This window comes from Triticum urartu, chromosome 5A, assembly GCF_056163025.1.
Source record: "Triticum urartu cultivar PI428250 chromosome 5A, HENAU_Tu73, whole genome shotgun sequence".
NCBI lineage: Eukaryota > Viridiplantae > Streptophyta > Magnoliopsida > Poales > Poaceae > Triticum > Triticum urartu.
In genome coordinates, this window is record NC_141877.1 from 330,514,577 (window position 1) to 330,532,131 (window position 17,555).

Genomic DNA, 17,555 nt, shown 5'->3' on the forward strand with positions numbered 1-17,555 from the left:
TATGCAATGATGGTTGATGATATATGATAAAACAGATAAAACAACAGCATTATGTACTGGCATCTAATAGAGCGAGCAACATCATGAGATGAAGATTCATTCATACAGGGTAAAATTTCCATACTGCCATTATGCATTGATAGTTGATGATATGAGGCAACAACAGCATTATGCACCGGCATCTCTTTGCGAGTTTGTAATTGTCAAAACTTTTGCGGGAGGAGTGAGGGATCTCTACTCTAGCTGGTCGTCGTCGTTGTCCTCGTCGCCGCCGCCGACGAGGGGCCCGATCCGCCACTCGCTGCCATAGTAGGAGTTGGGCAGGCCGAGCCAGAACTTGAATGCCTCCGCCGCGCGCTTGCGCTCCCTCCGGCGGTCCTGCCTGGCCTGCGACGCGTGCTTGCTGGTGAACATCCTCGAGTGCATCTCGATGTAGATCTTCTTGTACTTGGTCTTGTTGGGCGCGATGCCGTTCTCCTCCATGCACGCCACGATCTCCAGCGCCTTCTTGAAGAAGGCGCCGCGCACGCACACGTCCGCCAGCGCGTCCAGGAGCTCCTCGTCCGGCTTCAGCGCCGGCTTGCCGCTGCCGCTGCCGGCCTCGCACCGCTCCTTCACCTCGTTCCACAGCAGCAGCGCCTCCCCGGGCTTTCGGGCGACGGCGATCCCCTTGGCCAGGCTGCCGTACGTCGCCACGTCCGGCTGCACGCCGCTCTCCTTCATCCTCTCCACCGTCTGCTTCGCCGTCTCCAGCATCCCTTGCTGGCAGTACCCTTCCACCAGCATGTTCCACGCCGGCCTGTCCACCGTCACCCTCGGGTCCTTCTCCATCTCCTCGAACACCTTGTGCGCCACCTTGGGCTGCCCCGACGCCGCGAACGCCTTCATCAGCGTCGTGTAGCTCACCGTCGACGGCGCCACCCCGCGCGTCCGCATCTCGTTGAACAGGGCCAGCGCGCCGGCGCTGTCGTCCATCAGGACGCACCCGTCGATGAGGGTGTTGTACGTCACCACGTCGGCCTCGATGCCGGCCTCCGTCGTCATCTCCTCCAAGAGCTCCCTTGCCCTGCTCATCTGTAGCTGCTGGCAGTACCCCTTGATGAGCACGTTGTACGTCACCCGGCTCGCCGGGACCCCTGCTCTCGCCATCTCGTCGAGCACGGCGTGCGCGCGCTCCATGTCGCCGGCAGCCGCGAGGGTCGAGACCACCGTCGTGTACGTGACGTGGTCTGGCCGGCTCGCCGGCATCGTCTCCCCCTCCCGCCGCATGGCGCGCGCCATGGTCACCACGTCGTCCACGCGTCCGGCGTTCATGTACCCCTTCATCAGCGTGGTGTACACCCTCGAGTTGGGTGGGTACGTTTTCGACAGCAACGGCGCCTCGGTGCCTTCCTCCGGCTTTGGTCCGACGATGTCCTCGAGCACGTCGCTGTGCTCATCGACGACGATAGCAATGCCCTTCTCGTCGTTTCCTTCCACTGCGACATGCCTCAGCAGGAGGCAGACGTCGCTGCGGCCGTCCCGCATGGCCTGCACTATCCTCTCCGCCGTGGGGATGTCGCCGAAGCCGACGTAGGCGGCGACGAGGGAGTGGAAGGTGGTGGCGCAGGGGGCGAGGCCGGAGGAGAGTATCCGCTCGAGCACGCGCGCGACGAGGTCCCGGCGTCCGGCGCGCGCGCACATCTTGATGGCGACGTTGTAGGTGAGGGCGTCAGGGGCCGCGCCAGGCCAGCTGCGCATCTCGTCGAACAGCTGGCGGAAGCGGCGGCAGTCGCCGGCGTCGGCGCAGGCGCTGAGCGCGGCGTTGAACGCGGCCGTGTCGGGGAGCGCGAAGGACGCCGAGCTGGAGTCCGGAGCGCGGCGGAGGTGGTGGAGAACGGCGTCGAAGAGGCGGAGCGCGTGGGCGGGGCGGAGACGGGAGATGGCGGCTGTGTAGGCGCGGCGGTCGGGGAGAAGGCCACGGCGGAGCATGGAGAGGAGGAGGGAGTAGGCGAGGCGGGCGCTGCCGGAGCGGGCCGCGGCGGAGGCGGCGAGGGAGAGGGAGTTGGCGTCGAGGAGGTTGAGGCCGCCCTGGGCGCGGAGGCGGTGCAGCAGGCCCGCGGCGCGGGAGAAGGTGTGGGAGGATGTGGACCTGTAGGAGAGCTGCGCGAGGAGGCGGGAGGCCGCGGTGGGGGACTCGGGGAGGGAGGGGGAGGCGGCGAAGAGGCGGTAGGCGGCGTCCGTTTCTCCGGCGCGGAGGAGAGCAAGGAGGGCGTCATCGTCTTCGTGGGTAGTAGAGAGCGGTGGGGCGGGAGAAATGGCCGAGTGTAGGGTGTGGTGGTTGCGCCAGGAAGTGGAGGAGGTGGCGGTGGCCGGCGAGAATGGCGGTGGCGCGGGGAAAGGGGCAGCCGGAGGGCGGGGCTGGGGCTGGAGGCGGGGCTTGCCGTGCCCGTGCAGCATGATGGATGCGCCGCTCTGCTCTGCACAGGGGTGGGGAGGAGAAGAGGAGAGGGAGGGGATGACGCTGACGTGTTAAACTGTGAGTGTCTCAGACTCGAATGCAAAATCCTTTCTTCTTTTGTTTCTGCATGTGGAGCCTCTCCCAAATCGTGGACGAACCTGTACCAAGCTAGCTAACTTGGCCTAGTATCATTCACAGCCCAATGACTCACTACGAGCATTTATAGGCTCTTGACGAATCCGGCTCCTCAAACATCAAGGGACGCGACCAGGCGTGTCCAATCATACCTTATATTTGATGCTATGCATTCAAGTACATCATATTTCATTTTCTACATCCATAAAAATCATATAAAAAAATCCTTCATATTTTGGACATCACGTTAGCCTAACTCCGCTTCGTCGTCGGAGATGTCCATGGCGTCGGTGCCGGGCGTCGGGTAGATGCTAGAGCATATCTCTCTAATGGTTTTGATGATTGATGACAATATTATTTGCGGACTAACCATGTGTATTGAACATTTCAGATACTCTCACATATGTATGAGAACCCGGAATTAACTTCCAGACCCTCCTGTGTATATTTGTTCACTCTGTGCGCTCGGTTTATTCGGTTTATATGGTTCGGGTTATACGGTTTTTTGGTTTGTATGGTATTAATACTTCGATAAATATGGTATGAAATTAAAATACGATTCGGTTTCGGTATATACCAAATTGTTTCGGTATGGTTTCGGTATATACCATAATAACCAAAGTTGACGCGAATTTGAAAATGATGTAAATAATTTACAAATTTATGACTCAAAACACATATTGTTTTACACAAATAGTATATAACTATATATATAAGTATATACGCATGCATTAATTCATCTGTTGATGGTTATCGACGTGCTTAGCATTTTAAAAAGAGAAAAATGTCTGTTACAAGAAAAAATTACGTGCTTAGTAGTGAATTTGACTCATGTATAAGAAAATGACAACTTGTATGGTTGTTCATCACAAGAAATATAAAATTATTGTTTACTTCGGTTTATTCGGTTAACCGTTCGGTTTTTGGTATATACCATAAAAACCATAGTTCAAATCGGTATGAAAAGTTCATACCATACCGAAACCAGAAACCATAAAAACTGTAAATTTGGTTCGGTTCGGTTTATTTTCGGTATGGTTTTTCGGTTCGGTTTTCAAATGCACAGAGTGAATATTTGTCAACCCCATGATCATTGTTGACAACACAGCGAAATGGTATCATTGCACAATGCACAAATGTATTACAAGTTTAATAAATCTTGCCACAAGGCATGTGAGTATAGAACCACTAGAGGTCTAAACGAATAACACAAGCATCACACATACGAGTGATCATGATAAGATACTAAACTAGAATATGCTCTTAATAATAAAGAACAACTACTTAATAGCCAAATAGCCAGTAGCAATAATATTACCGACACATGCTTAAACAAGAGATCAAACTATGCACACTAGGCATATGAGAAAGATACAACTCAACTAACATGAAAGGTAACTATCATATGCATGTGATGAACTATTGCAACAACTATAGAGCACTCATAATACTAACGTATGACAAGTTAAGCATGTATAAGCAACACTAGAATAACTATAAACATGGAGTATAATAAGGCATGAAAGGTTATTAGCATGACATGTCTCGGCTTAAGCATACCACAACTGCAACAACTAGATAAAGTAAATATGACAAGTAGACATGTATGGTCATCACAAGAGATACGAGAGTATGCTACCAATACAATACTACTCATAACTATGACATAATTTAGTTGATATCAACCAACATGACTATCAAGCATGGCAATAGCACACAAGCCTACATACTAGTTATGACATGTAATCACATTGACTACGCATACAAACATGTAACCAAGTAATAATATATCATGGAATGAACAACATTAAGCAATGCACCATAGTAGCATGAATAGCAGGAACAAGATCATGGCATGCATTTCCTATCTATTACAACTTACACTTGTAAAGAAATAACATAACAACCTGGAATGATCTATAACATGAGTTTTTTTGACTATAAGATCTATAACATGAGTTGATACACCGACACACACTATGCACTCTAGTCATACAATCATAACAACATGGCATAGTATTGATCAAGCAAGAAGTTATTTAATCAAAGAAAGTATGAGATCAACAAACTACTATCATGTGAATCATCTTAATGAAGGCCAACCATATGTGCAATCACACGATAGTACATACTCGCAATGCTATAGCACATGGTAGTAGACAATCAAAACAAGCATTCTACTTGAAGCAATTGTTAACATGGCATGGTAATAAACCAATATAAATAAACACAAATGATAATTACCGGGATGTAATAAGCTAAGTTCTATGCCACAAGAATAAGCTAGTGATAGAAATGTAAACATGACCTAATGAGACCAACCATGTAATCTTGCATAACAATCATCTACAGAACAAAAGAACAACTAGGCGAAAATATGCTATGCGACAAATAACCACAATGGATTTATCCGCAAACAGGAAATCATTTCATTTGACTTCTAGCATAAAGGATCATGACAATGATTTCAAACCAATAAAACAACATGTGACATGGATGTAAATGAATATGCGAACCATATCCAAGATATATCCATGCTAAGCAAAAATTATAATAATCAAGACATAAAGTAATTCATGATTCAATGAACAAAGCAAAGCTTAGAATAATCCTACGAAATTATAAGCATGGCAAACATTTAACAGAAATTGTACGCATGCATAAGATAGCGCGACATGTTACGCAAAAATATCAGATGAGACAACGTACAAATATATAATGAATAAATAAAATAAATACTTATAATAAATCCATTCAATCGCATCTAACTCCTAGAATTTATGGAATAATTAGGAGCAGCTCCTAGTCATATAACGAACATACAAATATCATACTAACATAAAAGTTCCCGATCAACTACTATGCGTGTTAATAAATTACAAGAACTAATGTGAAACAAAAGTTTAACACACTACTACAATTAGGCATGAATTATATACATGAAACCATAGAAAACTATATTAAAATCTATAGACATGTCTAACACAAGACAATAACCATACAAACAAAATATTATCTACTTGCGACAACAAAAACTACAATCGGTAAACAAATAAACTAAAAATTTATTTGTCACGCAAAAATTATGAGACCAATAGGATGCACTCTTAGGCATATCATAAACATATGAACAATAACATATTAATGCAAAATTTAACCGATGAACAAATCACATTCAAACTTGGCCAAGGATGACTATAACAAAAATATATACTAAACTCCTATTGATGAAACTAGCGATCTAAGTCCACCATGGGGTTACTACGGGCATGAGAAACAAATCACATGTTGAACACAAGATCATCCGAGGAACTAAAAAGTACACGGACATGCCGATGGAATCCGTTCATGCATCGGCGCGAGCAACGGTATAGATAGGATGAACGATCATGTCCACGGGATAGAGTATACGATGGCGAGTACCCGTGCAAAAGGAATTTGATAGAGGCTCACCGTGTTTGACGGAACGGTGCGATGAACTTGACGAAAAGTGTAGACGGACATGTCAAATTGTTCACGTGTGGTCAACGGATTGAATCCTTTCTTCTCTGAATGGAGCTGCAGCATGGAGGAGAATCTTCTAGTGCGAGGGTTCATACGAAGATGATCTGTATCATCGGGATCAATCATCGGTGTCCATGGAGCACCATTCTTTGGAGAGAGTTTCTGGAGAGGTAGAGAAAGGGAGAGGGCAGGGGTTGCTAACGTACTGGAAGAGAAGGTGGAGGCACATAATAAGGTGTGTTTAGTTTGGAAACTGATGGAATTATGGGAGTAAGAGGAGGAGGAGAGTCGTTGGCTATACCTTTCTTCTTCTGTGTATATGCTAACGTACAGAGAAGAGGAAGGAGTAGAGGCGCTAGCTGGTGGGAGAGAAAGGAAGTGGAGAGAAATAGGCAGGGAGGAGGAATTAAAGGAAGGACATCAGTTAACATGCGTGGTGGCTGTTGTCAGTTGTGAACGTGAACCTATAGGAAGGAGAGGAGGTGCTCGTTAAGAGAGCTGGGTGTTGACCCAGTTCGGCTAGGCCCAAGTGGGAGAGAAAGAAAAAAAATAAGGCCCAAGTGGGAGAGAAAGAAAAAAAATAAAAGTTGGCCTTTGGGCCATTCATGTTGAGAGAACAGAGAATAGAAAAATAAAGATGTTGTAGAATGAGCTTAGAAAATTTGGCCTAGAGTTTAACAGATGGAAAAGAATTGACTTCTCTTATTGGAAAATATAGAGAACTAATAGAAGCTGAAACAAATATCAAACAATCCAAGAAATCCACGAAAATGCAGACTCACATGTTTAAATGTGTTGAAGACAAAAGATAAAACCCAACTAGAAGAAAAGAACAAAACTCAAATTTAATTTAAGTTCGCATTAGGTCAAATTAAATACTCCAAATTATAAAAGTCCAATTTAAGCTTTGTTAACAAATAAAACAAATGAAATTTCTCACTCTGATTTTTGGAGAACTTTTTCTTAAACATTCGGAGAATCGGGATGTTACAATATGGCACAAGACGGTTTTATTCCCCTCGTTGAAAGAAAGAGCGAAGGCGGGTTTTCGGCGTTTCTTCTTCGGTTAATTTGAGTTGTAGGAAATCCGTACTATTAATAGAGGGTATGTTTTAAAAAGGTTGAGGCACAACCCCATATGCACCCACATACCCTTTCTGCATCATGGAGGATCCATCTGTTAATGCTTGGGCAGTTTTTTAGTACGATAGTACCGCTTGGGCGGTACTTCTGCCTACTACTACCGCCCCTACTTCCGCTTGCTTTTGAGGAGTGCACAAGCTTCTGTTGCCCATTTTGTTTTCGTGCTATCTGGACGGTAGTTACAAGGTAGTACCAACTTGGGCGGAACTTTGGCTCTGGCACCGCTCCAATACCGCTCGCTCATCTGTATCCCGCGACAATTAGCGGTAGTATTGCTGAGCGCAGACGATAATCCTGTTTCGGCGGCACTACCGCTCTAGTATCCCCACTAATCCCTTGCGTATCTTGTTACTCTTTGGGTGTTTGGATATCCTAGACGGAAGAGGTCACCTTGGAGTCACATTCCACTGTGGTTAAGCTTCGTGGTGGTGTAGGGAGCCTCCAATTAAGTTGTGGAGAGAGCTCTAACCTTGTTTGTAAAGATTCGGTCACCACCTTCAAGGGCACCACTAGTGGAATCATGACATCTTACATTGTGCGAGGGCATGAGTAGAATAGGATGGCCCTAGTGGCTTCTTGGGGAGCATTGTGCCTCCATACCACTCCAACGAAGACGTACCTCCTCCTAAAGGGAGGGAACTTCGGTAACACATCCTCGTCTTCATCGACTCCACTTGTGATTATTCCTAACCTTTACTTTGTGCTAGCTTATATTATGTTTATACCTTGTGCTTGAATGTGTGCTTGTTTGAAAGTGCAACTAACCCCAGGGTGGTTTTGGTAATTAATAACAACATATACATCATTGAACACTAGCCTATTCAAAGACTATTTCAGGAAAGTTCAATGTAGGTATGGTAAGGAAATGTGAATGTCGATCCCTCAAATGAAAAAGAACATGGATTTCCAATAGCTCCAAGACTCTAGATTTTTAGTTAAGTGATGCAAGATCACATTGAGTCCTCAGGAAAGCCAATATTATTAAGAAGATGAGATTTTGATCATGAGTCATTTGCTCAAGTGCTTGAAGATATTGCTCCAAAACCCTCAGTCACAATCCAATTTGTCCAAAACCCTAAAGTTATTCTCGGTCCCACCGAAACACTTACATATGGATCCACCAAGGTACATCAGAGCCACTGCCTAAACCTAGAAACTCGGTCTCATCAAGATGACATTCGACCCCACCGAAGTGCGCGTGGCAACTCTCTGTAACCCACCGTGTTCATTCCGGAATTATCGAGTGAAACCGATCAGAACTACCGAGATGTGGAAAGTGCTTAAGTCATCACTAATCAGTCCCACCGAGTAGATTCATTCGGTCTCACCGAAGCGTCTGAAGTTCAAACCTTTTACACTAATATGTCCCTCGAGTTTTTGACCCGGTTCCACTGAGTTGTGCATAAAGGTGTGTAACGGCTAGATCTTTCGTGATGGCTATATATACCCCACCCACACCACCTACTCTCAGTGAGAGCAACAAGGATGAATCCACCACTTCCCATATCCATTTTTGAGAGAGAACCACCTAGACTTATGTTGAGATTAGCTCGATTCACACGAACAAGGACGAAGATGGACACTGCAGTTTTACCCAGGTTTGGGCTACCTTGCGATGTAAGACCCTACTCCTGCTTTGTGGTGGATTGCCTCACGAGGGGCTGAGGATGAACGAGTACAAGGGATGAACAACCTCGCGAGGTTCGGGGGTGAGGGAATGATTCGATCGGGGTTAGATCCCTTATACGGTGGTGGCTAGCCTATACTTATAATGGCCCCGGTCCTTTTCCCCCAAGGCGTAGGCGGGAAGGGACCCCACAGTGGCCAATTTGAAAGGGGACAAGTAGTACATCTTATCCTGATGAAAGGTAGTCCTCGCATGCAAAGCTTTTGGTCGTGACGCGGCGGTGGGCTTGGAGATGACATCCATCCTGCCGTCTTGGTGGTCTTGGTCTCATTGCACCGGAATGGAAACCTTTGCCAGATTCCTCGGGAACCCACGCCCGCGCTTGCCTCCTTAGCACCAAAGAGGAAACTGCCTCCACTGCGCCCGTTGACGCCCGCTGACGCCCGCCTGCCTTGGTCGTCACGGCTTGCCTCATCACAACCTCATGAGGTCGGGTACCTGCATAGAAATCTCCGCTCCTCGGGAGGCCGCCTGGGGAGAGGCCGCCTCCTCGGGAGGTCTTGGTGTCATCCGCCTCGCGAGGCTTGGCCCCTCGTGAGGGTCTTGTCTTGATGACCTTGTAGATGGGCCGTACCAGGCCGTCGAAGGAGCCATGCCGTGGGCCGCAGGCAGGCTAGTCTGGGTACCCTGGTTCCCAGAACACTGACAGTAGCAGCCTTCCCGACGGCAAGGCGTGCCGGAGAGCAACTAAAGTACAAGACCAAGACTAGGCGACTTGAATATAAAGATGACCTCCAAGCTAGACATCAAGAATACAGAAGATCAAGCTTGGCATTCCTGGCAAGACCCTTGTTGGGAAGGTAATGAAGACCCAACAAGCTCTGAGCCTGGCAAGAATCCCACTACCTTGCCACCGCTCCACCTCATCGATCAGGTTGTCACTTGTCGTTAAAGGTACTAGTAGAAGAAGTATCGAGCATGGATTGATCATTATGAAAAAGCAGAGCATAAAAGTTTTGTATAATTATTTATCTTGAGATCTCATGATTGGGGCATGTATGCATCATGTATTTAAGCCTCCCCAAGCTTGAGTGATACTTTCTCCTTCACGAGGCCAAAAATTATATATATAATTCCGATCACGATGAACTAAATGCATAGGATAAAACTTTGGTTCAAATCCTATGTTCTACTATCATCCAATACCCTATACCATGTAAATGACTTTCCCTCTAAAGATAAAGGGAATATCTTATTCTTAACTCCAACCTCGTATAAACCTACAAGCTTAAACAATCCACAAATTTCATCCACATAGATTAAGTGCATATCAGGATGTACCGTTCCATCTCCTGCATAAGGATTAACTGGTACTTTCTCTAACATACCCGAAGGAATCTCATAATAAATATTTTTAGTAGGTTCATTAGGTTGAGGGGCAACTCTTATTGCTTCCGGTAGAGGTGAAGATACCCAGACAAACCCCTCAAATGATTATTTTCCATACTGACAAGTGACAGAAAATTTTAGCACGTAATATAAATGTTTCCTTACCAAAGGCGCTTCACTCCTCGACAACAACACTAGAAAAGAGTCTTGATGACCCACAAGTATAGGGGATCAATACTAGTCCTTTCGATAAGTAAGAGTGTCAAACCCAACGAGGAGTCGAAAGAAATGATAAGCGGTTTTCAGCAAGGTGTTCTCTGCAAGTACTAAAAGTTACGGTAACAGGTAGTTTGATAGCAAGGTAATTCGTAAAAAGTAACAATAGTAACAAAGGTGCAGCAAGGTGGCCCAATCCTTTTTATAGAAAAGGACAAGCCAGAAAGTTCTCTTATATAAAGAAAGGTGCACTCGAGGACACATCAGAATTGTCGTTTACTCACGTTCATCATGTTTAGTTTTCGTGTTCGCTACTTTGATAATTTAATATGTGGGTGGACCGGTGCTTGGGTGCTGTTTTTACTTGAACAATCTTGGAGCAAAATATTGGTGCATTGTTGCCTTGTTTCATGCTATTATATTATCAATCTTGGATGTTTTATATTCATTTTATAGCAACTTTATATCATTTTTAGGACTAACGTATTGACATAGTGCCCAGTGAAAGTTGCAGTTTTTTGCTTGTTTTTACTTCGCAGAATATTAGTACCAAATGAAGTCCAAATGCCACATAACTTTTTGGAGAATTTTTTTCTGCCTAGAAGACAACTTGGGAGCCAAGGAAGTGCTAGAGGGGAGGACCATGGGGCCCATAGGCCCCCTCTCCACTGCCGCTTAGCTCTGTAAATACCCAAATATTCCAGAATCCCTAGAGAGTTGGGAGATCAGAGTTTCCACTGCCGCATGTTCTAGAACCATGAGATCCAATCTAGAGGCCTTTTCCGGCACCTTGCCAGAGGGGGAAACGATCACGGAGGGGTTCATCATCCTCATTGGTGCTCCTCCGATGATGCGTGAGTAGTTTACCACAGACCTACAGGTCTGTAGGCAGTAGCTAGATGGCTTCTTCTCTCTTTTTGATTTTCAATACAATGTTCTCCTCGGAGATCTATTTGATGTAACCTTTTTGCGGTGTGTTTGTTGGGATCCGATGAATTATGAGTTTATGATCAGATCTATGAATATTATTTGAGTCTTTGTTGATCTCTTATATGCATGATTGTTATAGCTTCATATTTCTTCTCTGAATCTTTGGTTTGGTTTGGCCAACTAGATTGATTTTTCTTGCCATGGGAAGAGGTGCTTTGTGATTGGTTCGATCTTGCGGTGCTCAATCTCAGTGACAGAAAGAGACATGACATGCATGTATCGTTGCCATTAAGGATGAAAAGATGGGGTCTATTCCTACATGAATAGATCTTGTCTACATCATGTCATCATTCTTATTGCATTACTCCATTTCTTCATGAACTTAATACACTAGATGCATGCTGGATAGCGGTCGATGTGTGGAGTAATAGTAGTAGATGCAGGCAGGAGTCGGTCTACTAATCTTGGACGTGATGCCTATATACATGATCATTGCCTTGGATATCGTCATAATTATTTGCTTTTCTATCAATTGCCCAACAATAATTTGTTTACCCACCATACGCTATTTTCTCGAGAGAGAAGCCTCTAGTGAAATCTACGTCCCCCGGGTCTATTTTCTATCATATTGCTTTATATATATTTATCCAAAAAACCCCAAAAACCTTGCTGCACCTTTTATTTATTTATTTTATTTTGTGTTTCTATCAGATCTATTTATCCAATCTTATACTATTTAATATATCTCAATACCGAGGAGGGGTTGATAACCCCTCTTACGCGTTGGGTTGCAAGTTTTTGTTATTTGTGTGAAGGTACTGCTTGCATAGTTTGGTGGATCCTCCTACTGGATTAATACCTTGGTTTCATAACTGAGGGAAATACTTACCGTTGCTGTGCTGCATCATCCTCTCCTCCTCGGGGAAAATACCAACGCAAATACAAGCAATTATTGACGGGGCCGCATGCTCTCGCCTTCCATGGCAGGTTGTGCCTCCGTGCGCACATCACCGCCCACATACCTTAAACCTTTAACAACGATGTCATCCCCATCCCGCACCAGAACTAGTCAACCCCCGTACTCCTCTCTGCGTGTAACTACACTACCACATCTTTCCTGGCTCCTGTTCGTTGCCGTCTGAGGCCTCGCTGTCATCCTTCGCCTTGGTCTTCTCGCCGCGGTGCTGCCATCTAGCATCAACATGGTAAACAAACAAGAGGAATCGAGAGAGGACTATATGTGGAGAGGATGATAGTAGGGACCCACCATGTGACCGTACATAAACAAGTGTCTCCTTGTTACAAGCAAAAAAATGCTTCCTTCTAATGATTTGCTGACATCTGGGTGTTGGGGAGCGTAGTAATTTCAAAAATTTCCTACGCACACGCAAGATCATGGTGATGCATAGAAATGAGAGGATAGAGTGTTTTCCACGTACCCTCGTAGACCGAAAGCGGAAGCGTTAGCACAACGCGGTTGATGTAGTCGTACGTCTTCACGATCCGACCGATCAAGTACCGAACGCACGGCACCTCCGAGTTCTGCACACGTTCAACTCGATGACGTCCCTCGAACTCCGATCCAGCCGAGCTTTGAGGGAGAGTTCCGTCAGCATGACGACGTGGTGACGATGATGATGTTCTACCGACACAGGGCTTCGCCTAAGCACCGCTACGATATGACCGAGGTGGATTATGGTGGAGGGGGCACCGCACACGGCTAAGAGAACCAAGGGATCAATTGTTGTTTTTTTGGGGTGCCCCTACCCCCGTATATAAAGGAGTGGAGGAGGGGGAGGGCCGGCCCTCTCTATGGCGCGCCCTAGGGGAGTCCTACTCCCACCGGGAGTAGGATTCCCCCTTTCCTAGTAGAACTAGGAGCCCTTCCAAGTAGTAGGAGTAGGAGGGAAGGAAAGGGAAGGGAAAAGGAGAAGGAAGGAAGGGCCCCCTCCCTAGTCCAATTCGGACCAGCCCATGGGGAGGGGTGCGGCCACCTTTTGAGGCCTTTATCTCCTTTCCCGTATGGCCCATTAAGGCCCAATACGAATTCCCGTAACTCCCCGGTACTCCCAAAAATATCCGAATCACTCGGAACCTTTCCGATGTCCGAATATAGTCGTCTAATATATCGATCTTTACGTCTCGACCATTTCGAGACTCCTCGTCATGTCCACGATCTCATCCGGGACTCCGAACTCCTTCGGTACATCAAAACACATAAACTCACAATATAACCGTCATCGAACTTTAAGCGTGCGGACCCTACGGGTTCGAGAACTATGTAGACATGACCGAGACACGTCTCCGGTCAATAACCAATAGCGGAACCTGGATGCTCATATTGGCTCCTACATATTCTACGAAGATCTTTATCGGTCAAACCGCATAACAACATACGTTGTTCCCTTTGTCATCGGTATGTTACTTGCCCGAGATTCGATCGTTGGTATCTCAATACCTAGTTCAATCTCGTTACCGGCAAGTCTCTTTACTCGTTCCGTAATACATCATCCCGCAACTAACTCATTAGTTGCAATGCTTGCAAGGCTTTAAGTGATGTGCATTACGGAGAGGGCCCAGAGATACCTCTCCGACAATCGGAGTGACAAATCCTAATCTCGAAATATGCCAACCCAACAAGTACCTTTGGAGACACCTGTAGAGCACCTTTATAATCACCCAGTTACGTTGTGACGTTTGGTAGCACACAAAGTGTTCCTCCGGTAAATGGGAGTTGCATAATCTCATAGTCATAGGAACATGTATAAGTCATGAAGAAAGCAATAGCAACAAACTAAACGATCAAGTGCTATGCTAACGGAATGGGTCAAGTCAATCACATCATTCTATAATGATGTGACCCCGTTAATCAAATGACAACTCATGTCTATGGCTAGGAAACTTAACCATCTTTGATTCAACGAGCTAGTCAAGTAGAGGCATACTAGTGACACTCTGTTTGTCTATGTATTCACACATGTATTATGTTTCTGGTTAATACAATTCTAGCATGAATAATAAACATTTATCATGAAATAAGGAAATAAATAATAACTTTATTATTGCCTCTAGGGCATATTTCCTTCAGTCTCCCACTTGCACTAGAGTCAATAATCTAGTTCACATCGCCATGTGATTTAACATCAATAGTTCACATCACTATGTGATTAACACCCATAGTTCACATCGTCTTGTGACCAACACCCAAAGGGTTTACTAGATTCAATAATCTAGTTCACATCGCTATGTGATTAACGCCCAAAGAGTACTAAGGTGTGATCATGTTTTGTTTATGAGAGAAGTTTAGTCAACGGGTCTGCCACATTCAGATCCGTAAGTATTTTGCAAATTTCTATGTCAACAATGCTCTGCACTAAGCTACTCTAGCTAATTGCTCCCACTTTCAATATGTATCCAGATTGAGACTTTGAGTCATCTAGATCAGTGTCAAAACTTGCATCGACGTAACCTTTTACGACGAACCTTTTGTCACCTCCATAATCGAGAAAACATATCCTTATTCCACTAAGGATAATTTTGACCAATGTCCAGTGAACTAATCCTAGATCACTATTGTACTCCCTTGCCAAACTCAGGGCAGGGTATACAATAGGTCTGGTACACAGCATGGCATACTTTATAGAACCTATGGTCGAGGCATAGGGAATGACTTTCATTCTCTCTCTATCTTCTGCCGTGGTCGGGTTTTGAGTCTTACTCAACTTCACACCTTGTAACACATGCAAGAACTCCTTCTTTGACTGTTCCATTTTGAACTACTTCAAAATCTTGTCAAGGTATATACTCATTGAAAAACTTATCAAGCGTCTTGATCTATCTCTATAGATCTTGATGCTCAATGTGTAAGTAGCTTCACCGATGTCTTTCTTTGAAAAACTCCCTTCAAACATTCCTTTATGCTTTGCAGAATAAATCTACATTATCTCCGATCAACAATATGTCATACACATATACTCATCAGAAATGCTATAGTGCTCCCACTCACTTTCTTGTAAATACAGACTTCACCGCAAGTATGTATAAAACTATATGCTTTGATCAACTTATCAAAGTGTTTATTCCAACTCCGAGAGGCTTGCACCAGTCCATAAATGGACCGCTGGAGCTTGCACACTTTGTTAGCTCCCTTTGGATCGACAAAACCTTCCGGTTGCATCATATACAACTCTTCTTCCAGAAATCCATTCAGGAATGCAGTTTTGACATCCATCTGCCAAATTTCATAATCATAAAAAGTGGCAATTGCTAACATGATTCGGACAGACTTAAGCATAGATACGAGTGAGAAACTCTCATCGTAGTCAACACTTTGAACTTGTCGAAAACCTTTTTGCGACAATTCTAGCTTTGTAGATGGTAACACTACTATCAGCGTCCGTCTTCCTCTTGAAGATCCATTTAATCTCAATGGCTCGCCGATCATTGGGCAAGTCAATCAAAGTCCATACTTTGCTCTTATACATGGATCTCATCTCAGATTTCATGGCCTCAAGCCATTTCGCGGAATCTAGGCTCATCATCGATTCCTCATAGTTCATAGGTTCATCATGGTCAAGTAACATGACCTTTAGAACAGGATTACCGTACCACTCTGGTGCGGATCTCACTCTGGTTTACCTACGAGGTTCGGTAGTAACTTGATCTGAAGTTACATGATCATCATCATTAGCTTCCTCACTAATTGGTGTAGTAGTCACAGGAACAGATTTCTGTGATGAACTACTTTCCAATAAGGGAGCAGGTACAGTTACCTCATCAAGTTCTACTTTCCTCCCACTCACTTCTTTCGAGAGAAACTCCTTCTCTAGAAAGGATCCATTCTCAGCAATGAATAACTTGCCTTCGGATCTGTGATAGAAGGTGTACCCAACATTTTCTTTTGGGTATCCTATGAAGATTTACTTCTCCGATTTGGGTTCGAGCTTATCATGTTGAAACTTTTTCACATAAGCATCGCAGTCCCAAACTTTAAGAAACGACAGCTTAGGTTTCTCGCCAAACCACAGTTCATACGGTGTCATCTCAACGGATTTAGATGGTGCCCTATTTAACGTGAATGTAGATGTCTTTAATGCATAACCCCAAAACGATAGTGGTAATCGGTAAGAGACATCATAGATCGCACCATATCTAACAAAGCACGGTTACAACGTTCGGACACACCATTACACTGTGGTGTTCCAGGTGGCGTGAGTAGTGAAACTATTTCACATTGTTTTAACTAAAGGCCAAACTCGTAACTCAAATATTTTACTTCTGCGATCATATCGTAGAAACTTTATTTTTGTTACGATGATTCTCCACTTCACTCTAAAATTCTTTGAACTTTTCAAATATTTCAGACTTGTGTTTCATGAAGTAGATATACTCATATCTGCTCAAATCATCTGTGAAGATCAGAAAATAATGATACCTGCCGCGAGCCTCAATATTCATCGGACCACATACATCAATATGTATGATTTCCAACAAATTTGTTGCTCGCTCCATTGTTCCGGAGAACGGAGTCTTAGTCATCTTGCCCATGAGGCATGGTTCGCAAGCTTCAACTGATTCATAATCAAGTGATTCCAAAATCCCATCAGCATGGATTTTCTTCATGTGCTTTACACCAATATGACCTAAACGGCAGTGCCACAAATAAGTTGCAATATCATTATTAACTTTGCATCTTTTGGCTTCAATATTATGAAAATGTGTATCACCACGATCGAGATCCAACAAACCATTTTCATTGGGTGTATGACCATAGAACGTTTTATTCATGTAAACAGAACAACAATTATTCCCTAACTTACATGAATAACCGTATTGCAATAAACATGATCCAATCATATTTATGCTCAACGCAAACACCAAATAACATTTATTTAGGTTCAACACTAATCCCGAAAGTATAGGGAGTGTGCGATGATGATCATATCAATCTTGGAACCACTTCCAACACACATCGTCACTTCACCCTTAACTAGTCTCTGTTTATTTTGCAACTCCCATTTCGAGTTACTACTCTTAGCAACCGAACCAGTATCAAATACCATGTATATCAAATATACCTATGTTCACTTTGCCATCCTTCTTATCCGCCAATTACTTGGGGTAGTTCCGCTTCCAATGACCAGTCTCTTTGCAGTAGAAGCACTCAGTTTC

The 17,555-nt window shown here is 44.7% G+C and overlaps 1 protein-coding gene across 1 annotated transcript; it reads right to left on the reverse strand.

Moving 5' to 3' along the window:
• Window positions 1-62: 62 nt before the first annotated feature.
• On the reverse strand, window positions 63-2,620 carry HCF152 (Tetratricopeptide repeat (TPR)-like superfamily protein). The gene has a single exon (XM_048673633.2). The coding sequence runs from the start codon at window positions 2,437-2,439 to the stop codon at window positions 235-237; it is 2,205 nt and encodes a 734-aa protein (XP_048529590.2). The 5' UTR covers window positions 2,440-2,620; the 3' UTR covers window positions 63-234.
• Between the last annotated feature and the right edge of the window lie 14,935 nt (window positions 2,621-17,555).

Excerpts from the sequence above, each read along its gene's own strand:
- HCF152 (XM_048673633.2), bottom strand. The coding sequence starts at position 2,439 with ATGCTGCACGGGCACGGCAAGCCCCGCCTCCAGCCCCAGCCCCGCCCT.